The sequence below is a fragment of the Erinaceus europaeus genome, chromosome 1, assembly GCF_950295315.1.
Source record: "Erinaceus europaeus chromosome 1, mEriEur2.1, whole genome shotgun sequence".
Lineage (NCBI taxonomy): Eukaryota > Metazoa > Chordata > Mammalia > Eulipotyphla > Erinaceidae > Erinaceus > Erinaceus europaeus.
The window spans coordinates 140,554,288-140,580,604 of NC_080162.1; the positions used below are offsets into that span (position 1 = coordinate 140,554,288).

Sequence of the window (26,317 nt, forward strand, 5' to 3'; positions counted from 1 at the left end):
TCTAGAAGAAGGATAAGAGAGGTACAATTCCACACAGTTCTCACCATCAGAACTCCATATCCCATCTCCTCTCTTGAAAGCTTTTCTATTCTTTTTTTTTTTTTTTTTGATGGTGTGCACGCGGCCTTCATTGGCAGGTGGTCTGAGCCCCGCCACCCTGTCCCTGTCCCCTGCCATCCCGTCCTCAGTGGTGGTGATGCTGGAACTGCAGGTCACAGTAGGTGCAGGTGCCCATCTTGGTGTCCTTGTCCAGGTTGATGTAGACTCTGGGGCCCTCGCCGCCATCACAGGACGTCACGCGGGTGCCCACCTCACTCACAGGCTGCTCAGAGATCAGCTCCACTGCCAGGTTCTCGTTCACCGCTTTTTGCTGGCCGACGAAGCACACCGGCCTGTGGTCCTTCTTGTAGTAAACCTGGCCAGTGTGCGTGATCTTCTACTCAGTGGGCGAGGTGCGCACCCAGAAGGCCCGGGCTCCATGGCACGGACCCCAGGCTGCAACGCCGCCCTGGCCCAGCAGCCGGTAGAAGGTCACCACCGCCACAATCCCAGAGGCTAACCTTTCTTTTATTCTTTTTTAAAAAGTTATCTTTATTTATTTATTAGTTAGAGACAGGCAGAAATCAAGAGGGAAGGGGTGATAGAGACGGAGAGAGACAGAGAGACACCTGCAGCACTGCTTCACCACTCGCAAAGCTTTCCCATGCAGGCGGGGGTTGGGGGCTAAAACCTGGGTCCTTGAGCATTGTAACACATGCACTCAACCAGATGCGTCACCACCCGGCCCCAAAAGCTTTCCTATTCTTTATCCTTCTGGGAGTATGGAGCCAGGATCATCATGGGGTGCAGAAGGTGGAAGGTTTGGCTTCTGTAATTGCTTCTCTACTGACCATGGGCATTGGCAGTAGACCCATATTCCCAGCCTGTCTCTCTCTTTCCCTAGTGGGGCAGGGCTCTGGGGATGCAGGGGTCCAGGACACATTCCTGGGGTGATCTGCCCAGGGAAGTCAGGTTGGCATCATAGTAGCATCTGGAACCTAATGAAGCAGCACAATTCTTAACAGCTCAGACATATATGGCCAATGACAGTTGAGAGGCTAAGAAAGTCATGGCATAAACAGTGGAATACTACTCAGCTATTAAAAAATGAAGTCATCTCCTTTACATAATTTTGGATGAAGCTTGAAATCATGTTAAATAGGATAAACCAAAAGGAGGAAAATACTGGATGGTCTTACTTGAGAAACAGGGATAGAATAAGAAAACACTAAGTAAAATTGAAATTTGGATTAGGGGCAACAAAGCAAAGGTCTCTATAATTCTTTGGGAGGGCAAAAGGAGGTGCAGTAGGCATTGGGGTACTGTGCATGATGGCAGAGAAGGACCTAAATTGGGGTGGGAGTGTTTTATAGACACTTATCAAGGGGAGATGAAAATTTGTACCCATATGTCAACAGCTGTTGTCAACAACCATAAATCCTCTAATAAAATAGTTAAAAAATTTAGCTTAGTGATTATAATTCTGCCCATAGTTGAAAATTCATTTAGAATATAGGTGGATATATATACAATTAAAAAATATTATCTTTCAGAAACTATCAAATAGAGAAAAATATTGGCAGAACTCTTTTGCATCTAAATTTTAAATGCACCTTCAATAATATAAATCCAATCAATTACAAAGAACACTAAAACAAAAATAAACCAATGGGACTACACAAAATTAAAATTAAGCTTCTTTTGGACAGCAAAGGAAACCACCACCCAAACAAAGAAAACTCCCACAGAATGGGAGGCTATCTTTACATGTCATATATCAAACAAGAGGTTAATAACCAAAATATATAAAGAGCTTGCCAAACTCAACAACAAGAAAACAAGTGACTCCATCCAAAAATGGGGAGAGGACATGGACAGGAATCTAAATAGGTCCAACCCTTGTGGAGAACAGCCTGGAGACCTCTCAGAAGGCTAGAAGTGGACCTACCTATGATCCTGCAATTCCTCTCCTGGGAATATATCCCAAGGAACCAAAAACACCCATTCAAAAAGATTTGTGTGTACCTATGTCCATAGAAGCACAATTTGTAATAGCCAAAACCTGGAAGCAACCCAGGTGTCCAACAACAGATGAGTGGCTGAGCAAGTTGTGGTATATATACACAATGGAATACTACTCAGCTATTAAAAAAGGTGGCTTCACCTTCTTCATTCCATCTTAGATAGAGCTTGAAGAAATCTTGTTAAGTGAGATAAGTCAGAAACAAAAGGATGCATATGGGATTATCTCACTCATAAACAGAAGCTGAAAAATAAGATTAAAAGGGAAAACACAAAGCAGAACTTGGACTGGAGTTGGTGTATAACACCAAAGTAAAGGACTCTGGGGTGAAAGGGGCAGGATTCAGGTCTTGGAGCATGATGGTCCAGAAGGTCCTAGTGGGGCTTGAACTGTTTTGTGGAAAACTTGGAAATGTTACACATGTACAAACTATTGTATTTTCTTGTCGACTGTAAACCATTAACTCCCCCAATAAAGAAATTTAAAGGAAATGGTGATTTCACTTTCTTCACCCTATCTTGGCTGAAGTTTGGGTAGAGCTTGAAGGAATCATGTTACATGTGATAAGTCAGAAAGAGGATAAATATGGGATGGTCTCACTCATGGACAGAAGTTGAAATATACTAGCATGACACTGGCCTGTCTTCCCTGGGCCGATGACCTTACCAGTGTGTCCTGGAACCCCACATCTCCAGAGCCCTATCCCAGCAGGGAAAGGTATAGACAGTCTGCAGTTATGGTTCAACCTGTCCATGCCCATGTCGAGCAGAGAAGCAATTACAGAAGCTAGACCTCCCACCATCTGCATCCATAGAGATCTTTGGTCCATACTTTCAGAGGGATAAAGAATAGGGAACCTTCTGGAGGGGATGGAATATGGCACACTGGTGGTAGGAATTGTATGAACTGTAGCCCTCTTATCCCTCAATCTTGTTGATCATTATTAAATCACTAATAATAATAAAAATAAGTTGAATAATAAGAAAACACAAAGCAGAACTTGGACTGGGCTTAGTGTATTGCACCAACGTAAAGGACTCTGGGGTTGGGGGTGGGGGGTTCAGATCCTTGAACATGAAGTCAGAGGACCTAGAGGGGGTTGAATTGTTATGTGGAAAACTGAGAAATGTTATACATGTAAAAACTACTGTATTTTATTGTTGACTAAATCATTAATCCCCTCAAAAAAGAAAATATTGGAAAAATATTTTTAAAAATTTAAATTTCTTTATTGGGGGTTTAATGATTTACAGTTGACAGTAAAATACAATAGTTTGTACATGTGTAACATTTCCCAGTTTTCCACATAACAATTTGACCCCCACTAGGTCCTCCTCTGCCATCATGTTCCAGGAACTGAACCCTCCCCCTCTCCCCAGAGTCTTTTACTTTGGTGTAATACACCAATTCCAGCCCAAGTTCTGCTTAGTGTTTTCCCTTCTGATCTTCTTTTTCAACTTCTTTTTTTATTTTTATTTTTTTATATTTCATTTATTTACTTTTCCTTTTGTTGTCCTTGTTTTATTGTTGTTGTTATTGTTGTCGTCATTGTTAGATAGGACAGAGAAAAATGGAGAGAGGAGGGAAAGATAGAGAGGGGGAGAGAAAGATAGGCACCTGCAGACCTGCTTCACCACCTGTGAAGCAACTCCCCTGCAGGTGGGGAGCTAGGGGCTGGAACTGGGGTCCTTAAGCTGGTCCTTGCCTTTTTCAACTTCTGTGAGTGAGATCATCCCATATTCATCCTTTTGTTTCTGACTTATCTCACTTAACATGATCAAAATTCCTAAATTATCTTTATTTATTTGATAGAGAGACCCAGAAATTGAGAGGAAGGGGGAGACTGAGAGGAAGAGAGACAGAGACACCTGCAGACCTGCTTCCCCACTTATTTAGTTTTCCCCCTGCAGGTGGGAACCGGGGACTTGAACCCAGGTCCTTGTGCATTGTAACATGTATGCTCAACCTGGTGTGCCACCACCCGGCATATAGAAATCCTAAAGAAATCATTAATAAATAAAATAAATAAAAATAAGTATTAAATGATGCATGAGGATTAAAATCTATTATCTGAAGAATTACACTAGATTTGGAAATGTATTGATTGATTATCGAAGTAGATTGAAACACTGCAGGTCAGCTGTCATAATGAAGCCTGTTTCTACTCTCTCCCAGGCATTTGTCTAGACCATGTTTCTCAGCCTCTCTTATAACTGGTACTAAGCTGTGCCTGAGTTCTGGTGAAAGAAATATGGTTGGAAACAATCCTTGCCACTTTAGTTTTTGACCCATAGCACTTTCTGAAGCAATTGTTTCCTCTCTTCTCCTTGATGCATAGGAGCAAATAGTTATGTGGGACCATCTGAATTCCTAAAGGAGGATAGAATCACAAGGTGGGAGCGGGAAATCCCAGAACTATCATTTGGGGAGGCTGCACAGTGATACACCAGTAGTAGTGTACATACGACCATGCTCAAAGACCCAGGTTCAAGTCCTGGGTTCCCACCTGCATGAAGGAAGCATTATGAGCAGTGGAGTAGGACTATAGATGTCTCTCTCTCTCTTTCTTCTGTCTCCACACCCTTTCAATTTCTGTTTCTATCAGAAAGGAAGGAATAAAAGAAAGAAAAAAAAAAAAGAGAAAGGAAAAGAGAAGAAAAGGCCTCTAGGAGTGGTGGATTCACCTGTAAACACTGAGCCCCAGCAGACTCCCCTTCCCTTCCCTTCCCTTCCCTTCCTTCCCTTCCCTTCCCTTCCCTTCCCTTCCCTCCCTCCCCTCCTCTTCCTTCCCCTTTCATTTCCTTCCCTCCCTTTCCCTCCCCCTCTCCTTCCCTTCCCTCTCCTCCCCTCCCCTCTTCTTCCATCCTCTTCCCCTTCCCTTCCTCTCCCTTCCCTTTCCTCTTTTCTTTTCTGTAACAAATGAGAACAATCACTTGGAAGACTAACTTGAGTGGTAAGAGTTTCTTAAACTACTAAGACCTTGAGGATTATTTTTTACAGCAGTTTGCTTACTTTGACTAGTACTGATAGCAGAAAGACATTTGATTAAAAACAACTGTATAATGTATTGCACCAAAGTAAAGGACTCTGTGGTGGGGGAGGTGTTCAGGTTCTGAAACATGTTGGTGAAGAAGGACCTAGATGGGGGGTTAGAGTGTTATGTGGAAAACTAAGAAACATTACACATGTACCAAGTACTGTATTTTACTGTTGACTGTAAACCATTAATACCCCAGTAAAGGGAAAAAAAGTAAAATTCTATTCCTATCTTTTCCTCCTCTCCCCACTTTTTAGTGGGGCTGTTTCTTGTTTCTGAGTTTTGTGAGCTTATTATGTATTTTGGTCATTAGTCCTCTCATGTGTGGTGTGTAAAGATCTCCAACTCAGTAGGGTGTCTTTCTAGTTTTGGTTTCATCCCCTTCCCTCTCGATTTCTGGTTGTCTTCACCCAATAAATAAATAGAATTCATTTTTTTTTTAAAAAAAGTGTGAAAAAGGGGGCCCAGCGATAGTGCATCACATAGTGCAAAGTGCAAGGACCTGCACAAGAATCCCTGTTTGAGCCCCTGCCTCCCCTCCTGCAATGGGTTGCTTTGCAAGCAGTGAAGCAGGTCTGCAGGTGTCTATCTTTCTCTGCCCCTCTCTGTTTTCCCCTCCTCTCTCCATTTCTCTCTGATCTATCCAACAACAATAACAGCAGCAACAATGGAAAAAAGATGGCTTCCAGGAGCAGTGGATTCGTAGTGCAGGCACCAAGCCCCAGCGATAACTCTGGAGGCAAGAAAAAACAAAGTGTGAAAAAAAATGTCTAATAGGAGCAGTGGAATCATGAAGGATCCAAACCCTGGTAGCAAAATAAAGTAAAAAGCCTAAAAACTATGGAAAGTTGGACTGTATATTTTACACTTTAGGAAGACAATTGTGACAAATAAAAAAAATGAAGACTCTAATGCCTTACTCCGCTACAGGCAAAAAAAGGAGCCTCTGACCTCTAGTCACGGAACTGTACTCAACTTACTACTCACTATGTCAGGAACGCTACACAGAACCACAGAATACAATCTCTTAATAGAGAAAAGTTTATTACCGAAAAGACCACACAAACCAAGGTTTTTGCATATAAAGTTCACAAAATGTAGAAAGGTTAATATTTACAACATTTTCCATACAGTACATGATAATTTTTCCTTTTTTTCTTAAACAAAATGATAAACATAGGGAAGAAAAGCTATAATCATTAGAAAATCTTACTGAAGGAATAAGATTTACTTGGAAAAAAAATGAAGAAATTTCTTTAATATTTTTTAAAGTATGTTATACAAAATACATTTTTCTTTTATCAAGACTACATCTTCCCCTCCCCCATTTGATTGGCACTAGTACTGCTAACAGATTTCTGAGGGCATCAAAGTCCTATTTACCTGCAGAAATGAGTTCTACAAAAGGCTGACCAAATTCTGCACCAAGTGTGTCAGTATTCTAAATGTTAAAAAACTAAAGCAAACCAACCAACCAACCAACCAACCAACCAAGCAACAAACAAAAAGAGTTAAGACAAATGTCTAAACAACTACAAGTGGTCATAATAATACAGTTGTGGGTGGTTATGAAACATTAAAAAAGGAAGTCAATTGCACTTAGCTTAATTTTTAAGGTTAACATTTCATCTACTAACCCTTCAGGTCACTTTGTTTAAAGTTCAGAAGGATCAGTGAGCAGCAGTAGCACCATCGAGAATGGACATATCTTCAGTCAGCACCTTATTTCAGTTGCATAGTGAATCTGCACAAGTCTGGAGACAGTGAAACTTTATAAAATTCACACCCTCAAGATAATAAGGCAGAGTAAGTGGACTTTAAAAGATGAATGCTCATTATAATATATTTGGGCATGTCAACCTTTTTATACAATAAAGAGAAATTCAGTGTAAAAACTACCGAAGGAATGCTAGAGTTCTTATTTTTCAGAATATAATAAAAATCCTGAATAGACTTTCCCGAACTTCTAAAAAAAAAAGTTTAAATACATATAAAATTATTTTGAAATATATAAAATAATACAAAGATAAACTTTAAATATTTTATCACAGGAAAAAAATCTCAATTTTTTATACCATAAAAGCAAAGTAGTGTATCTTAAAAATACTTCTGACAAAATAGAATCCTATAAATGAAAAAAGTAAAATTCCTCTTAAACCCAAGCTTCCCTTCTACCACACAATTTAAAGAATATTAACCTGCACATATCTGCCTTTCAGTTATACTAGTCACTAACTTTTATGTGAAATGAATCACATTCTTGGAATCTGTTGTTTCCAGTGGAATAGCAGGTGATGCAGCTTTAAGTGCAAAGGAATAATGTAACAGTGATTCTTACAAGACAGTCTGCTGGTCACTTCCAGTGTAAGGCCAAGTTTGTAGGGATCAACTCGTTTTCAAGTCTCTGAGTGACCTCCAGTGCCTTGCTCTTCTCTGACTTCTGAGGTCGAGCGAATGAGTAGTGGCACAGAGCCTTGGAGGCTACTTGGCTCTGAACAGCTGTGCACCTGCAAGTTGCTGTTTTGCACTGGACAAGTTCCAGTGACATCACTCTTTGGAGTTGTCCTAGGAAAATGAACAGAAGTTGACACACACATGCATACCCAAGTACCAATATGATGCTAGGTGTCTTTATAAATGTGCTCTCCTTTGCCCATATTTTACTCCTGACGTCTTTCCACCTTTATGACAATATAATTAAAATTCTTTCTTCATCATCTCACAGCTTAAAGTACCAAAGTGTTTATTTTAGAATACAATATTTGCTCATTTAAGAAACTTGGTCCCCTGACACCCATGCATGGCGTCTTGTGGTGACTCCAGTAAGAGAGAACCCCTGCTCTCAATTTAGCAAGTGTTTTTTATTTTATTTTATTTATTTATTCCTTTTTTTGTTGCCCTTGTTTTTATTGTTGTAGTTATTTATTGTTGTCTTTGTTGGATAGGATAGAGAGAAATGGAGAGAGGAGGGGAAGACAGAAAGGGGGAGAGAATCGACTCCCCTGCAGGTGGGGAGCTGGGGGTTTGAACCAGGATCCTTACACCAGTCCTTGCGCTTAGCGCCACATACGCTTAATATGCTGCACTACCGCCTGACTCCCTAGCAAATGTTTTACTGATTTCCCCATCATGGATCAAACACTGTATTTGGAACAAAGATGAGTAAAATTGCAGCTATGACTCTGAGGAGTTTAAGAATCTAGTAGAGGATACAAGTCTGTTTCTAGTTACAAACCACTGTGGGAGGGTTAAGGCAAAACAACTTTACAACTTTGAAACCTTAGTAGATAACATTCCGGCTAACTACATAGGTGTGTTTGAATCAACAATGACTACCTGGAAAAATTCCTTAATTACACTTATAATGTCAATATCCTTTCATATTAAGAAAATAAAAACACTTAGTAATTACTTCCATGTAATAGACAAATTCATTTTAGACAGCACTATAATGCAATACTAGCACAATTTAGTAGCCTGTGTTTCAGATGAATCTTAAAACATTTACCAAAATAAACAAGCAACTCTTAACAATTACCATAGAAGTGAACATGACTTTGGGGGCTGGGCGTTGGTGCACCCGGCTAAGCACACACATGACCAAGTGCAAGGACCTAGGTTCAAGCTCCCACTCCCCACCTGCAGGGAGGGGTGTGGGGGGGACACAATTCATGAGCTGTGAAGCAGGTCTGCAGGTGTCTATCTTTCTCTCTGTCTCCCCTTCCCTTTCAATTTCTCTGTCCTGTCAAATAAAATAGAAACAGAGAGAAGTGAACATGACATTTCTATGTAACCCACATACCTGAAGGCTCTTCCCAAAGTGAACAATTTAAACTTATGTAGTAGCCTATTTACAGGCTGAGCCCAAATTCTTTTTTTTTTTCTTTTAAAGATTTTATTTATTAATGAGAAAGACAAGAGGAGAGAGAAAGAACCAGACATCTCTCTGGCACATGTGCTGCCGGGGATCGAACTCAAGACCTCATGCTTGAGAGTCCAAAGCTTTATCAGTACGCCACCACCCAGACCACGTGAGCCCACATTCTTAAACTCAGATTTATTGGGATCAAATGTACAGATATGTCATCTCACAGAATGCTTTTGCCTTTTGGAACAGACCTAAAATAGACTTCCTAGCTTCTTCTCACACAAACACCCTTAAACACCCTTAACTTCTTTTTTTTTCTTTCCTCCAGGGTTATTGCTGGGCTTGGTGCCTGCACCATGAATCCACCGCTCCTGGAGGCCATTTTTTTCCCCTTTTTGTTGCCCTTATTGTTGTAGCCTCGCTGTGGCTATTATTATTGCCATTGTTGATACTGTTCGTTGTTGGATAGGACAGAGAGAAATGGAGAGAGGAGGGGAAGACAGAGAGGGGCAGAGAAAGACAGACACCTGCAGACCTGCTTCACCACCCGTGAAGCGACTCCCCTGCAGGTGGGGAGCTGGGGGCTTGAACCTGGATCCCTACGCCGGTCCCTGTGCTTTGCACCACATGCGCTTAACCCACTGCACCACCGCCCGACCCCCATGAACACTCTGAATTTCATCTGTTCTACTCCTATGTTTGGGTTCCTATTTATTAAATAATTTGTCCTGCTTTATATCTCACCACCTTTTGGCCCCCAAGTTGCAGATGCTACCATGATGCCATCCTGACATCCCTGGGCAGATGACTTCACCAATGTGTCCGACAACCTCACCTCTCCAGAGCCCTACCCAACTAGGGAAAGATAAAAACAGGCTGGGGGTAATGGATCCACCTGTCAAAGTCCATGTCCAGTGGAGAAGCAATTACAGAAGCCAGACTTCCCACCTTATGCACTCCAATTAAGATTTTTGGTTCATATTCCAAAGGGATAAAGAACAGGGAAGCTTCCAATGGAAGGGATGGGACACTGAACTCTGGTGGTGGGAACCGTATGGAATTATACCCGTTATCTTAAAATCCTGTTAATTATTATTAAATCACTAATAAAAAATTTTAAAAATACACATCTTACAACTTTTTAATCATTATTACATCACTAATAAAATTATTAAAAAGTGTTATTTTTTTTGTATGTGGGTATGGTTAAATAAAGTCTGTATAATGCAGCATTCAAAGCAGTCAGGACTGGAGATAGGGTGTTGAAGCTCACCTTCCTTCACTCCGCACACTCCCGGACACACTGCCGCTGACAGTGCCTGCTGGGCTTTTTTTGTTGTTGTGCTCCCTGCTGAATTTGGAGCTGGACGCTGCTGGGGAGGCAGGCACCTCACAGTCCTGTGCTCTTAATCTAGGGGTGCTCGCCCCATCTGCTCTGACCTCTCTAACTGATGTTTCTGGGGAGGTTTGGATGTCTGTCAGTGTCTCTTGCCCCAGGAAGTCATGGCTGGTGATTGCGACCGCAGAAGTGCTGGGATTTGCTGTGGCGCCTGTGCTGGTTCCCATGGATTTGGAAATGACCTTCAGCTTGTGCGAACTCGGCTTATAGGGCTTCTTCTTGTGTTTGACTTTAGAGTTGTGCTTTAGGAAAAACTCACATGACTCCTGTAGTACTCTTCGACTTTCACTGATTGGACTGTAAAAAAAATTCAAGGAGAGGGTTTGCTTGATTGAAGTATTATAGAAGCTGTAAATCAGCACATTTTATCTTTTTTTCAATAATCCTTATACATTGAGGTTGAAATTCTGTATAATGTATACTCCTTAAAAAGTCTAGGACTATAAATACTATGAGATACAAGTAGATTGGGTGGGAAGTAGTGGGGACATAGCAAAATGTTTATGCAAGGAGACTTTCATGCCTGAGGCTCCAAAGTCCCAGGTTCAATCCCCAGCACCACCATAAGCCACAACTAAGCAGTACTCTGGTAAAAACAAAAACACAACAATTCTATGTTACATTATTGATACTATACTGTATACAATGTAAGGAAATCATAAAAATGAACCATTTGTTCATACTACAGAATATTCAATAATTTGAATTTTTACCATCTTAAGCAAACAAATCAATAAAATTGTAAGTCATTAAGGTATGGAATAAAATCTATCAGCAGTCAATAATTATCATAATATCACATATAAATCATACTTTGTAGACTCCTCTCTCTATATTTTACCCACTTAATCATTTGTCATTGATAAAAGTATTTAAGATATTGCACCCAAACTAAAGAATTCATGATGGCAGTAATACTGGACATACTGTGTCACAGAAAGGAAATCTATATTTTATTAATCTTTCATTCATATTATAATAAAATATGTCAAAGAATATTAAAACAAATATCAAAATAAAGTATTTCTCTCCATGAAAATACTTTCTAACTTGAGACAATAGCTGATAGGATGAAACCCCAGTGCAATGATTTTAATAGTTTTCTATCTGTTATATCTATTTTAAAGCAGCATAGATCATTCAATAGGTTCTTACTCTCTCTTGCGATTTCGCTTAAAAAATCCAGCCCATTCTGTGCAAGTCTTTTTGCTTCCAACCCAGAAGACAGCAGAGATACCAACAATCAATGTCATTAGGTATTTTATCATAAATAAAGCCAATTCTGGTCGAGTTTTTGCTTCTGCCTACAAAAAAAAAAATGAATAAAACTTCAGTGACATATTTAAAGTGAAGAGAAAGCTCTACATAGAAATGTGACATGAAGTATAAATCTTCAGTCTGATTATAAAATACTTGACATAGGGTAGATGGGTGGTGGTGTACCTAGTTGAATGTACATGTTATAACATGCAAAAACTCAGTTCAAACCCCTGGTCCCCACCTGCAGGGGGAAAGCTTCATGCCTAGTGAAGCAGGTCTGCAGGTGTCCCTGTCTGTCTCCCTCTCTGTCTCTCCCCTCTCAGTTTCTCGCCATCTCTAGCCAATAAATTAAAAATATTTAAAAAATTAAAAAATGTTTGACATAACACAATGAATAATGCTTTAAGTGTAACACACTATTTTCCAAGTCTATCCAAGTTTTAACAAAGAAACGTTTTCCATGTATCAATAAATAGTTAGGAAATAACTAAAATATACTTTGGAAGAATAGCCTAAATTTTTTTTTTTCTAATGCCCCCTCTCCCCACACTGAAAAACACCATTCTCTTGTAATTGTCAAAATGTTTGTCTTTAAGCCTTTACATATTTTCCTTGACCACTGAAAATATTACATTCATTATAACATGCTGTCTTTATGTTATAAAAGTTTGGCTGGTTAGTGTCAAATAAATTTCAATAAAATGAGAAAATGTAGAAATTTCATAAATTGAATCATACTTTTTCTTTCAAGATTAAACTTTCTGTTTTAAAGGACTGAGCAGTGGTACATCTGATTAAGCACAGTCTACCATGTGCAAGGACCTGGGTTTGAGCTCCTACTCCCTATCTACTACCAGCAGAAAAGCAAGTACTGCAGGTGTCTCTTTTTCTTTCTCCCTCTCTGTATAACCCCCTCTCCTCTCAATTTCTCTTTCTCCTATCAAATAAAGGAAACAAACAAACAACAACAACAAAATAAATAAAGGAAAAATGCCCACCAGGATTTATTGTGCAGGTGCTAAGTCCCAGCGATAACAATGATGGCAATTAAAAAAGTTAACTTATTTTGATATTTATTTATTTATTTATTTTTGGATAGAGACAGAGAGAAATTGAGAGGGAAGGTGGGAGGAAGAGGGAGAGAGACAGAGACACCTGTAGCACTACTTCATCACTTGTAAAGCTTTCCCCCTGCAGTTGGGGACTGGGGGCTTAAACACAGATCTTTGCACACTATAACATGTACTCTCAACCAGATACACCACCACCACCTGTGCCCTCAAGATAAAACTTTCAAAATTATCATTTTCAGTGTTGCACAAGTACCAAGGTTAGTTAACATCATATATAACTACTCAGTAAAATCTATTAAAAACAAAAAGGCTTTCTATTAAAAAAAAAAAAGAACAAGCAAACCACCACTAAAATGTTTTATGTTGCTTAAATAGCTGAGCATTAGATATGTATGCCTGAGGCTCCTGGTTTGATCCCTGGTACCACAATTACTAGAGTGGTTCTCTGCCTTCTCTCTTTCAATCTCGGTCTCATGTGAAAATCTATCTTGTGTATCCATAAAATAAAACTTTACAGTGCTTTATGAATGTTCTCAGGGCTGGGCTGGGGAGGTGGCACAGCTGTAAGCATATACCTGTGTTCCATCTTTGATACCACATGTAATGCAGTGGTCCCCTGGTCTCTCTTTTTCACAATGAAAGGTTTTTCCCCCCCCAGTAATGTACTTTTTTAAATCTTAAAAACACTACCTTTATAATAGTAATGACTAACAGAAATTTAATTTGTTTCCATTTTTTTCCTAGATAATGATTTATAAGGTACAGGCTAGGGAAAATGTTTTTGTAAGCATATACCATGCAAAATTTCTATTTATATATTTATACAATGCCAGGTCTCAAATATGCACAATTACACTGCTCCAAGATCTACTTTCTTTTGTTCTTTTATTTCAGAGAGAGACAAGACAGAGAAGTAAGGGTCCAAAGAATCCCTCTTCCATCTATGGAGTGTTCCCTGGTGTGGCGGTGCCTCCATGTGGTACCCCTAGGTGGTGCCAGGGCTTGAGCCTGGGGAATCACACATGCTTATATGCATGCTCTACCAGGTGAGCTAACTACTGGCCCTAATGCAAAAAGAAAAAAATTAATATGATCAAATGCTATATACTCAAATAAGTTTTCTCTAGTGACTGAACAACATGAAACAACTCCAAATTCGGCAGACGTTACTTTGTCTGTAAAATGACCTATTCTTCTGATACTGTTCTTAGTTGCTTCTTCATTGCTGTGCAACCCAAACTGCTCAGCTATGGCTTACTGTGGTGCTGGGGATCGAACCTGGAACCTCTGGGGCCTCAGACATGAAAGTTTGTTGTGTACTATTCCACTAGTCCCCAACTTGGCTTTTAAAAGGTCACATACTATTGTAATTGATGCTGAAACTTGAGATTCCCCACCCAGCTTTAATTCATGACAAGAATCCTCAATCTCCACTGGATTTTCCCACCTGAAACTCCCTTTTTATGTTAAATGGCTAATACAACTATTATTTCTAGGGAACATTTTCTATAGCAAAATTCAATAGTGAGATTATACAAATGAAAGCTTTTACCTGATAAGGACACGGGATATGGTACTGACGACAATGGTCGGAGACCCATGTTACCTCCCAGGTAAACCTGTTCACTTGCTCATAGACGTAACATCCAAGAAGTGTGACAAGGGGCACAAGGTACAGGCCACTAAAGACTCCAATGCGAATCATGAACTTTTTCAGTTTTTCCTGGTTCCGACCATCATGTTGTATAACTTGTCGGACGTGATTTAAGGAGATGATGCCGGCTAGAAGGAGAGACAGCCCAACAAACACACAGAGGCACAAAGGCAAGAGTACAAAGTAGCGAGAAGCGTCCAGGTCATAGAGGCCAACGAAGCATACTCCACTAATGTTATCTCCTTCAACTTTGTTCATAGCAAGCAGCATGATCGTCAGAAAGCCTGGCACTCCCCAGGCCACGGCATGGAACCACACTGCTTTCTGTTCAATGGCTTCGCAACTCCATTTCCTTCCTGCAGCTAAGAACCAAGTAATGGTAAGAATCACCCACCACACAGTGCCAGCCATTGTGAAGAAATAGAGAAACATGAACAGAATGGTGCAAGCCTTATTCTGGGAGCCTAGGACAACAGTATCACCAAGCTCTTGCTTCTCATCTGCCTTATTGCATGCCGTGCTATTGCCTAGCAAGAACCCAACAAAGTACATGAGAGATACAATGCTATAACAGACGGAGTAATATATAATTGGCCTCTCTGGGTACCTGAATCTTTTGACATCAATTAAAAAAGTAAGAAATGTAAACAGAGTTGCACAGAGGCAAAATATTGAAACGATCCCAATAAAGCTTTTAGCAAACTCAAGCTCGTCAGTCTTAAAATACATGTTGGGGCACGGAGGTGCACACTGGTCAATTCCCAAGAACTTATATCCTTGGCCCCCAGAAGTCTTGAGATGCCTTGGACACCAAAATCCAATGTCTCTTTGGACTTGTTCTGTTTCCTCCTGAGGACTGAGAAAGTCTGTGTGTGGATCTGAAGTTACAGGAACAGTCTCATCACAGAATTGTAACCTGCAAAGATTAAAAAAAAATTAAATGTATGAAATAAACATGGTTATTGATTCACTATTTTAATGCTATGCTTTCCAAGTATAAAGTGTTTCCTCAGGGGCTGGGTGGCGGTGCACCTGGTTGAGCGCACTATGCACAAGGACCTGAGTTTGAGCCCCCAGTTCCCACCTGCAGAGGGAAAGCTTCACAAGTGCAGGGTTGCACACCTGCAGGGCTGCAGGTGTTTCTCTGTCTCTTTTCCTCTCTATCTCCCCCTTCCCTCTCAATTTCTGCCTCTAGTCAACCAATAAATAAAGATAATAAAAAAACTTTAAAAAAAGTTTCCTCGTGAATTCATAACCGATGGGAAGATACACAGTCCTACATAGATTACAAGTTAGAGTTGGATGGGAAATGTTGAAGTTGATTAAACATTTATGGTTATTAATTAAGCCCTAATATACTAATACAGATTAAATATGGCAAATGAATATGAAAATCTCACTTGGAAAACAATAAATTCTCACCTTCCTTTTTTCTACCCTTCCTTCCTTCCTTCCCTCTTCCCTTTCCTTCCTTCCTTCCTTCCTTCCTTCCTTCCTTCCTTCCTTCCTTCCTTCCTTCCTTCCTTCCTTCCTTCTTTTCTCTTTCTGAGAGAGACTACAGCACTGAAACATACTTCAATGCAGTGGAGGCTGGGTGCATGACAAAGCAGCACACTGTCCAAGTAAGCTATTTTAACAGTACCAAGCCATCAATTTTTAGGCTCTCTCTTCCTCTCCCCTTTCTCCTTCTCTTCTTTGTTCCTTCCCTTTTTCCAGTCTTGCACATGTCCAATTTCATCATCCCTGGGCTTTTCATTCAGATAAGAGATGGAAAGAAAGGGAGAGACAGCACAGTTCCAGAGCTTCCCCAGGCACTGTGGCACTCTGGTGTGCTGTTGGGGTTTGAATCTGAGTTCTCCTACCTGGAGAACACTGTGTCCTACCTGTTGAGCGTGTTTTGAAACTAAGTGATCCTTAAAAAATTGCTGCTTTCTAACTAATTTTTTTGTTGAAAGGGGAGGTGTCACCAGTGTCTTGCAAAAGCATGGTTTCACAGCTTTGGGTGAACTCCCTGACATGGTGGGGGGAGAGGGGAGACACAGAGAGAGGGAAGATATCACAATACCAAAACTTCTGGTGCCACAGTCCTTCTAAGTGGTACCAGAGCTCGAACCTGGGTTGAATGCAAGATACCCAAGGCTAAATATTCAGGAGAACTTAATTTTCCCAAAAAGAGTTATTTTCATTTATTTTTATGAGAGAAAGAGATAGAGAGACAGAGGGACAGAGAGACAGACAGACTTGCTTAACTCTGGCACACAGTGGTGCTGAAGATTGAACTTGGAGCATCTGAGGTCTTGGGCTTGCAAGTGCTATGCTCTGCTAAGATATCTCCCTGGATCAAGAATTTATTTATTTATTTCCCCCCCCCCCCTCCAGAGTTCTTGCCGGGGCTCAATGCCAGTACTATGAATCCACTTCTCCTAGAGGCCTTTTTTTTTTTTTTTTTTCATTTTATTGGATAGGAGAGAAACAGAGAGGGAACAGAGAGCAAGAGACAGACACTTGCTGACCTGCTTTGCTGCCAGTTGTGAAGCTTCCCCCAACCCCTGCAGGTGGCAGGAGCTCAGACCCAGATCCTTTTGTGGGTCCTTGTGCTTAGTACTATGTGAGCTCAACCAGGTGTATCACTGCCTGGCACCCCCTCAAGAATTTTGTGCTCTTCAGACAAAACTGTGCTGGCTTGTCTGCTTACAGCATAGGAAACACATCTTGGGGAAATTACTAAAAGCCTGTCTCTTACATGCTGGAAAAGTAATGCCAATATCAAAATAGCATTTGCAGCTTTCAGTCAGAAAGGCACATACCTATCACATTCAAGTTCCTCAGGCCATCGGATTTCAAAAGTGTCCATTATTTCTTTGCAATCAGAATATACTCTTTCACAAGATCTACGGCAAGGTGGAGCCACATGAATTTGTTCTGTGCAGGCTGGCACAAAGGCTTTGCAAAGAAAAGTTTCTACATTTGGAGAACATTCCAGCTTTGTGAGAGGAAGAAAATGCTATTAAGAAAAACAGCAAGATGAGATTAGCAAACATTTTAATAGCAAGTAAGTGAAATCAATCTATTATTTAAAGTAAGTACAATAAACTCTTGAACAATTCAGGGGAGTTGAGGCAAGCTCCTCCCATATGTAGTCAAAAAACATAACACAATTTATGTCCTCCCAAGTTAAAAATGTAACCACTAATGGCCTGCTGTTGTTGGCTGGAAGTCTTACTTATAGTCAACTAACACATATTTTACCTATTATATGCCTTACATACCATATTCTTAAAATAAACTAGAGAAAATGAAATGTTAAGGGTATCATATGGAGGAGTAAATACACTAATAGCACAAGTGTATCTATCAATAAACAGATAAACTGTTGACAATAAGTCCATGCATAAGAGAGCCTGTACAGTTTAAAACCCTGTTGTTCACAGTTCAACAGACTTTTCACCAATGCCCCCAAATAGTAATTTCTCTCTCACTACAATTAATTTCCAAAAAATAATTAAGAAAGAGAAAGGTAATCATGGGGAACTGCTAGTATTTACGTTCTTTACTCACTCCTCCAAGTAAGTCTGGTTGCCAAAATATTTAAGTGTTCCATCTCACTTTTCTTTTTTAAATGTTCTTTTATTATATTTATTTATTATATTTATTTATTGGATAGAGACAGCCAGAAATCAAAAGGAAAGGGGGAGATAGAGAGGGAGAGAGAAAGAGAGACACCTGCAGCCCTGCTTCACCGTTCTCAAAGCTTTCCCCCTGCAGGTGGGGATCAGGGGCTCAAACCTGAGTCCTTGTGCATTTTAACATGTGCACTCAACCAGGTGCGCCACCACCCGGCACCCATCCCATTACTCATCAATGTCCTAATCTACAACCACAATTCTACTTCAGCATGATTCCAAGGAAGTCTCCTCAAAAATCAAACCTGGAAGGAAGGCTTATACATTAGCTGTGAGGTACTATTTATTTATATTGACTGCTGAGACTGTTAGCTTAAGGAGCAGAGAGAACAATTTTACACAAGACTAAGGTATACTGACATAGGTGTGTTGATTCTAGATTCCATGTGTCAGCTGCAGAAACTGGACCTTTGGAGGTCATGCAAAAACTGAACTTTTCACAGAGGTTCAGTGAAACTTCAGATCCAACCCACTGCAACTTCCCAAGTCAGTGAGCACATAATTTAAATAGCTATATTTAGCAATCACTGAACATGACTCCTTTCCTAGATAAATGTTATTATGCTATATGGGATTAAATGAAAACGATTAGTGTTCTCCCTCTATTAAATAGAACTTTAAAAGCAACATTGTAGACCAAGGGAATCTCAGAGTGATACCGGCCAGAAGAAAGTCTTTTATTAGCACCCATCCATTTTGTTTTTTACCTCTTCTCTATACACACACACACACACACACACACACACACACACACACCATAATCAAATGTCTAAGATGCTTTTCCAGATGTGGTTTCTCTATTGCTGCAAATTTGCTACAGCCCTGACACTTTATATATACGGCTTTAATCTGGTCAGTGCTTTCTTTCTTCAAAAGTTAATTTTCTTTTAGCTAGCAGGGACAGTAGTATACCTTGGGCAACTTGCCTCACAGCAGTGGTTCCCAAGAGTGGTCCCTGACTCATAATCACCTGAGAACTTGTTAGAAATACAGATTCTCCATCCTATTCTAAACCTACTCATTTAGGAATTTTGAGAGTTGGATATGTTTTAACAAACCCTTCAAAAAGTTTTTGGAGCCAGGTGGTAGTGCGCCTGATTAAGTGCTCACATGACAGTGAGCAAGGACCCTGGTTAAAGCCCTCATTCCCCACCTGCAGAGGGAAAGCTTCAGGAGTAGTGAAGCAGGGTTTCAGGTGTCTCTCTGTCTCTATCCCTCTCTATATCCCCCATCCTCTCAATTTCACTGTCTCTATCCAATAATAAATGCATAAATAAAAAGATTTCCTTTAAAATTATTATTCATAGCAACCCGTTGACAACACACACACACTCACTCTAATTAGTGAAGAGCCAATCAATTTTAACTTGAAAAACTAATTCTGGGGAAGCCATACATGTGATAAACATTAATGGATGTTTAATGACAGACAGACCAGAGCAAGAAGGCTTCACTATCTATATGTCACATTCCAAAAGAAAGCAAATAAATAGTCTTCCCAGGGCCTGAGGGGGGAAAAAAAAAAGCAAACAAACAACAACTATGTCCTATTATGCACTGGTTACTCTGAAGTCATAACTAATAACATCCTTGACTGGACTATTGAGGGATGGCCTTGTAAGAACCCTGTGCCTACCAGCAGTGCCTCCCAGGAGAAATAATATCCTCTGTTCACTTACAGATCTAATCTTAATTCTGCAGACTTTAAGGTACTTTCCCAACCATAGCAATGAAACATTTTTTTTAAAAAAGAAGGTACTCGTGGTCTCTACATTTAAAACACAACAGTCATGCCTATATATATGCAATAAAATATTTCAACATTTCACTTTAAGTGATTCAAAAGTTTAAGATTAATTTCAGAAAGCCTTCCCTAGATAATAAAGAAACATTTTTTTAAAAAAAGAAGGTACTTGTGGTCTCTACATTTAAAACACAACAGTCATGCCTATATATATGCAATAAAATGTTTCAACATTTCACTTTAAGTCATTCAAAAGTTTAAGATTAATTTCAGAAAGCCTTCCCTAGACAATAAAGAGATTAGTCACAGCAAAGATTTTCTTTCCCTATGTTGGGGCAGGGGTTATAGGAGTAGAAAATAAGAACGGAAGAAAGGAATGCAATAAACTCTTCTGACAACAAAAATAAGAAAATATCTGAAGAATAACTCCTGATAGAAATAGATCTTTCTTAAAAGTTTGTTTATATAGTTTATCTCATCTCTTTATGTTTAGCTGAATAGAGATATTTTAGTAGTGCATGCTAACAGGTGGAAAGGAAGTTTTTTTTTTTTTCTCACTTCCCTTTAGATTGTTCAAAAGTGGAATTACCACATGCTGCTCTGAGCACAATACATGACTTTGCTTTGGCTGAGATTTCAATTCAGAAAGAAAATAAAATATTCCTCTTTCCATTTTCCCTAGACCAGACTCAGCTCTTTCTTTGATGAGATCAGTCTCCCAGGGGACAAACCACCACACAATTTGAGAAACAGTGTTCTAGATTTGAAACAAAAAGCAACACAATGGAAAATCAGCAGTCACTTGTTTTGCCACTGGAGAGAGGTGTACTGTATAACAACCTTCTTTTCATTACTAAGCTAAGTTACTGATTCAGTCAGTAGTACAAATAGCTTTAACTTCTTTAACTTTCCATGAGGAAAAAGTGATGTCCTTTATATTTTCAGCAATCCGTGAAATAAAATCAGAGAACAGGGATATCTAAGTTGCATCTTTTTTTGGTTTCTTAAGAATTTGACTTAAGGATTTACATGGGAAGTAAGCAGCATGTCACTCAGGTACTACATTAGAAAGAACGCATAATATGTAGCATATATGTGTAATCCTTAAATACACATTCAAGTCTTTAATCTGGGGTTAAATAAACTACAGCCTGTGAGCTAAATATTCAACACTGGAATGGCTAAGAACAAATGAATATGGGGTAGTGGGAGATATCACTGGGGCCAGGTAGTGGCGCACCTGGTTGGGTGCATGTTACAGTGTTCAAGAACCCAGGTTTGAGCCCCAGTCCCCACCTGCTTTACAAATGGTAAAGCAGTGTTGCAGGTATCTCTTTGTCTCTCTCCCTATTTCCCCATTCCCTCCTGATTTCTGGCTGTCTCTATCTAATAAATAAAGATAATTTTAAAAAGGAAAGTATCATGGAACAAAAAATAAATAAATGTGCAAGAATTTATAGTCTGACTCAATATTTTGCAATTTAATTTTCCTTTCTTCTTTTGTAGACTTAGGTTGGTGCTGCTGGTTTTAAATGACTAATTAATGGCTTCCTCATTTTATATCTTTTTAAAAATTTTCTTTATTGGGGATTAATGGTTTACAGTCAACAGTAATATACAACAGTATGTACATGCATAGCATTTCTCAGTTTTCCACATAACAATTCAACCAGTCCACGGCATATATCCAAGGGACATGAAATCACTAATTCATAGAGACATATGCACCCCTGTGTTCATAGCTGCTTTATTCACAATTGCTAAAGAGTGGACCTAACCAAAGTGCCCACTGCCAGATGACTGGATGAAGACGTGATGGAACATCTATTCACTGGGTAATACTCTGCGATAAAAGATGCTTTTGTGTCCTTTGGGACAAAATGGATGAAACTGGAGGTGATTGTGCTTAGTGAAGTCAGTAATAAAATGAAAGGCAATTACTAGATGGTTTTGCTCATGTGTGGAATACAGGGATCTGAAACACATGAACTTGCAAAACAAAAAACCAAAACAAACAAATAAACAAAAAAGAAAAACAGACTGAACTGTCTTTAAAACTTCGTTAGTGTGGAACTATACCTGTGTAATCCTATAGCCTTGTAAACCACTATTAAATCACTAATAAAAAGTGTAAAAAAAAGTTAAATAAATCAAAAAGATGTGTATGAGACAAAAATTAGTTATCATCTTACAATTACAGGTATTTAATAACTAGACCACATCTCTGCCCCCCCCCATCTTTACAATGACACTATGCTAAAAAGGCTTGAGAGTAACTGACTTGATTTTATAAGGTCAGTGTTAGGATTCAAACTTAAAAAGATATGTATGCTAGTCAAAAAAGAAACCAGATTAAAAAACAGTCTGAAGAACTAGAAGTTATAAAGCACAAAATGTAAATGAATTATTTCTTTCTTTAGACTTATGTATCTTATGGAAAGAGAGCAGAGAGAGTGTGAGAGAGCACTTAGGGCCACTTCCCAGGCAGCAGAAGGTATTCCCAATACAGACCTTACTCAGATTAAGTCATCAACTTGAAAAACAACCAATGACAAGTCTCACTGCATCATTTGTTCACTGTTCAAAATGACATTTTATACACATAGGAAAACCACAGTGAGGTGAGGAAATCATTCTTCTTCAAAGGTATATCTACTTTGTATTTTAAAACTTTCTTGTTTTAGACATGAGGCTTCAATGAGGTTGTAAGATAATTATTCTACTAAACAACAGTGGAAGACTTCCCTTAGTCAGTTTTCAAAGTGCCACCTTACAATTGTAGGGGATACTTTCCTCAGCAATAATCTAAGGAAAAAAAAGTTTTCACAGTGCTTGAAAATCTATGAAAACATTAGTCTTTTTCTTCAAGGGAATTATCAACCAAACAGATCTGTAAGGGAGGGCAGGCTCCTGTCTAGACAGGTAACTCCTTTTTCCCACACCTCCCTAGCCATCTGCGTATCTCTAAACCAGAGGCAGATGAACTAGGACACCTAAGGCACTCTTTAGTGTCAATCCCTCCCTCCCCAGACCAGAGGTTTGTTTTAACAAGTATCTTCTAAGGAATCCTTAAAGGTTATGCTTTACAAAAGATTGCTTATTAGCAAAACATGGTATCTACAGTCCTAAACTCTTATATATTTTTTAAAAGAATAGTTTTATTTATTTGTTTATTATTTATTTATTTTTTATAAAGACAGAAATTGAGAGGGGAGGGGAGTGAGAGAGGGAGACAGAAAGAGACAACACTCCTGAAGCTTTCTCCTTCAGATGGGTGTTGTTAAAATTCGGAGGCTCTAGCTGGCCGGGCTGGCTTCACGGGCGGGTAACAGAGATGACCAGAGACATACAGCTGGGCAGGGAAGCTGTATTTCTTTATTCACGAACAACGATTCATAAACTAAGACAAACTAATCACCAAACAGAACTCTGCTGTCTCTTTGCGGCGCACAAGCACTCTCTCTAACTCGAACTCTGCAACTCTGGAACTCTGGCAGGGTTCCTTCAGGCGGGGCCAAGCGGGTGGAAACTAACTGGACTGATCCAATTCTCTTGGCGGGGGAGAACTAGAACAACCCAATGTAAAGCATACAACAGATGGGGACCAGGGGCTTGAACCCAGCTCCACGTGCACTTTGCTTAATTAGGTCTGCCACAGCCTGCTGTCCCAAACACTTAAATAACTTCTTTGCTTCAGAAAACTGTACCAAATGAACATTATGACTATTGATGAAAATATACACAATTAAGGAAACTTTTAGTTCAGGAGATATATACATCACATGTTCAATAAATGTAGAGAAAATTCAATTATCCATTTGTAGAAAAACTGCCATAATCAATTGAGGAGAGCAGCATATTTGCCAGATGCAAGAATATTTTAAATAATTCAGAATTATATATAAAACAAGTAAGCAATGCCATTAAATAGGGTTGCAGATGTACACACAGCATAAATTAGGAGGGGGATTTAATTTTCAAAAGGATTAGTTCAAAATACAACATGTAGCAACTTGAAGAAAAGCCTGTGCATTTTTTTGAAGGTCACATTTACAGTTTATTCCATAACAGAGTGTAAAGGATTTTCTTGTAGAGTTATGAAGACCAGCTTACCTTCATTTCCACAGCAGCAGTATTTTGGTCATAATGGCCCATCAGATTAGGGAAAAATGTCATGTTATATGCCATCTTCATACATCTGGGGATAGTAATTGGCTCACAAGTGAAAAGACTGTGCCCTTTTATCAGGGGCAGAAAAACACATGTCCACACAACTGCAAACATTTCCATTTTCCCTCAACTTCTGGATTTCACCACATGGCTCACAGTAATTTTCTCATTCTCAGGTTTCCATCCAAAGATAAAATGTTCAAATTCCTCATTTCATTATTTTACCATTTTGAAGGAAGCTCTTTTCCTGAAAACGACTTCTGGGTCAATCTCTGTAAAAACAACCAAGAGGGTGTTATCAGCCACATTTGCCATAAACTCAAGTGCAAAAGTGAAAGTGCAGGGTTGGGATTTTTCACCCTAGGGAACTAACACTGGCAAATCCATGGAAAATTCCACCCTCCTGAGACACCAGTCCACCTGCTTTGGCACTGGACATATCATTTGGCCAGGAACTTTCATCTCCATGGAGCCCATGATTGAAGGTTTCTGTTGTTTGAAGCACAGGGTGCAAAATGGTTGGGTGGGGAGAGAGAGACACTGGAGGAGAAGTAGGGGCAGAGATGTAGACAGGGAGAATTACTGGGAGTTGGGAATACATTTAAAAGGAGGCCTAGAATCATAAACTCCTATGAACTCCTGTTGGAATGCCATACTGTGCACTACAAAACAAGAGTTCCCTGGAAACTCCTTATGGTATGACAGGTTCTTAAACTCAAAGACTCTCAAGGGCCAACTTCTGGAGCTGTCTTTAGGGGAGACACTTTTTTTAAATCTTTTCATTTATTTATTATTATTGGACAGAGAAAACAAGAAATTGAGAGGGAGAAGGGAAGAGAGGGAGAGACAAGACACAGCAGCCCTGCTCCACTACTTCTGAAACTTTCCCCCTGCAGGTGGGGACCAGGGGCTTGAACCCAGGACTTTGCACACTGTAATGTAAACGCTGAGCTTAAGAAGGTGCTCCACTCCCTTTGCCCCCACTTTTCTGTTTTTCCAAGGCCCAAAATGTTGCTCCTAGGAAGGAGCAGGAGCGAAGCTATTTAATGGTTTTCCTAGGCTGGGGGAGGGGCCTGCTCAGTTAGCTACCAGCTGAGTCAAGAAACACGTCACAAGGGGAAGATAGAAACAGGCTGGGGATTTGGATCCACATGCCAATGCCCGTGTCCATCGGAGAAGCAATTACAGAAGCCAAAACTCCCACCTTCTGCACCCCATAAAGAATTATGATGCATACTCCCAGTGGAAGAGAAATGACAGAGGGAAGACGAACTCTTGAACTTCAACTCCATCAGGACCCGGAGAGAGAAGAGGAAAAGAGGAGGGGCATTTGGATGCAGTAATAAGTGTAGGTGTGACTCAGAAAGGAAGAGAAGACGGGACCATGGGGAAAAAGGGGGGGGGGGCAAAGATATACAAATAGAGACAGATAGTTGTAGAAATAATAGTTAACCCATATCTGCAACCTTAAGAGAGAGAACTGCTGTAGCTTCCAATGTGGGATCGGTGTGGATTTGTACCGCTGTGATCTTAATAATTCTGTAAATCGATATTAAGTCCCAAGTAAAATTAAAATAGTAAAATAAAAAATAAGTAAATCTTAAAAAAAAAAAAAAAGGAAAAAATAATTTTGGTCCATACTCCCAGAAGGCTAAAGAACAGCGAAGTTTCCAATGGAGGGTATGGGACACGGAACTCTGGTGGTGGGAACTGTGTGGAATTGCAACCCTGTTATCCTATAATCTGGCTCATTATTATTAAATCACTAATAAAATGTTTAAAAGGCACCCCCCAAATGCCACCCTCGCCTGCACGCGGGCTCCCTTATTCCACAAGGCGGCTCCCCAGGGTGGGGGCCCCAGGCCCAGCCGGGCGCCTGCAGGAGGTGGCCCCAACTTCCGCGACACCTCTGGGAGGGTGCCCCTTCGGCTCGGGCCGCCCCGCCAGGCCCGTCCCGCTCATCCCGTCCCACAGCCTCACCTGGGCGGCACGGGAAGGCAGTTGTGCTCGCCGCCCTGCAGAGCAGCCCCGCGGCCCCGACACTCCGGGGTTCCCGGGACTCCAGCCTCGTCGGGAGCCGCTCGCGGAGTGAGAGCTGCGCGATCCCGCGAGACTGCACCGCGGGGCTGAGCCGGCAGGTCCCGGCTTGCAGTGGCGTCCGCCCGCGCAGGGCGCTGGGCTCCGGGTTCAGCGCAGCCGGCCGGGGGAGGACGGGGTTTGGGAGGGGCGGGACCGGGCTCCCAGCTCCGCTCAGCCGCCGGGGCGGGGCCTATTTGAGGGCGGGGCCTGGGCCGGGAGAGCGGGTATGTGGGGGGCCGCTACACCTTGCGCGCCATTCTGGCACCAGAAGCACTCACAAGGCTGCGC

General features: G+C 40.5%; 1 protein-coding gene and 1 pseudogene across 1 annotated transcript; both read right to left on the reverse strand.

The window, feature by feature from the left end:
- On the reverse strand, positions 1-6,237 carry LOC103109769 (NADH dehydrogenase [ubiquinone] iron-sulfur protein 6, mitochondrial-like; annotated as a pseudogene).
- Positions 6,127-26,143, reverse strand: FZD6 (frizzled class receptor 6). Its single transcript, XM_007518865.3, has 7 exons — positions 25,931-26,143; positions 23,894-24,222; positions 17,161-17,357; positions 14,252-15,269; positions 11,522-11,670; positions 10,241-10,663; positions 6,127-7,664 (listed from the first exon to the last, which is right to left on the reverse strand). The coding sequence occupies exons 2-7, from the start codon at positions 24,068-24,070 to the stop codon at positions 7,496-7,498; spliced, it is 2,133 nt and encodes a 710-aa protein (XP_007518927.1). The 5' UTR covers positions 24,071-24,222; positions 25,931-26,143; the 3' UTR covers positions 6,127-7,495.
- Positions 26,144-26,317: the final 174 nt, after the last annotated feature.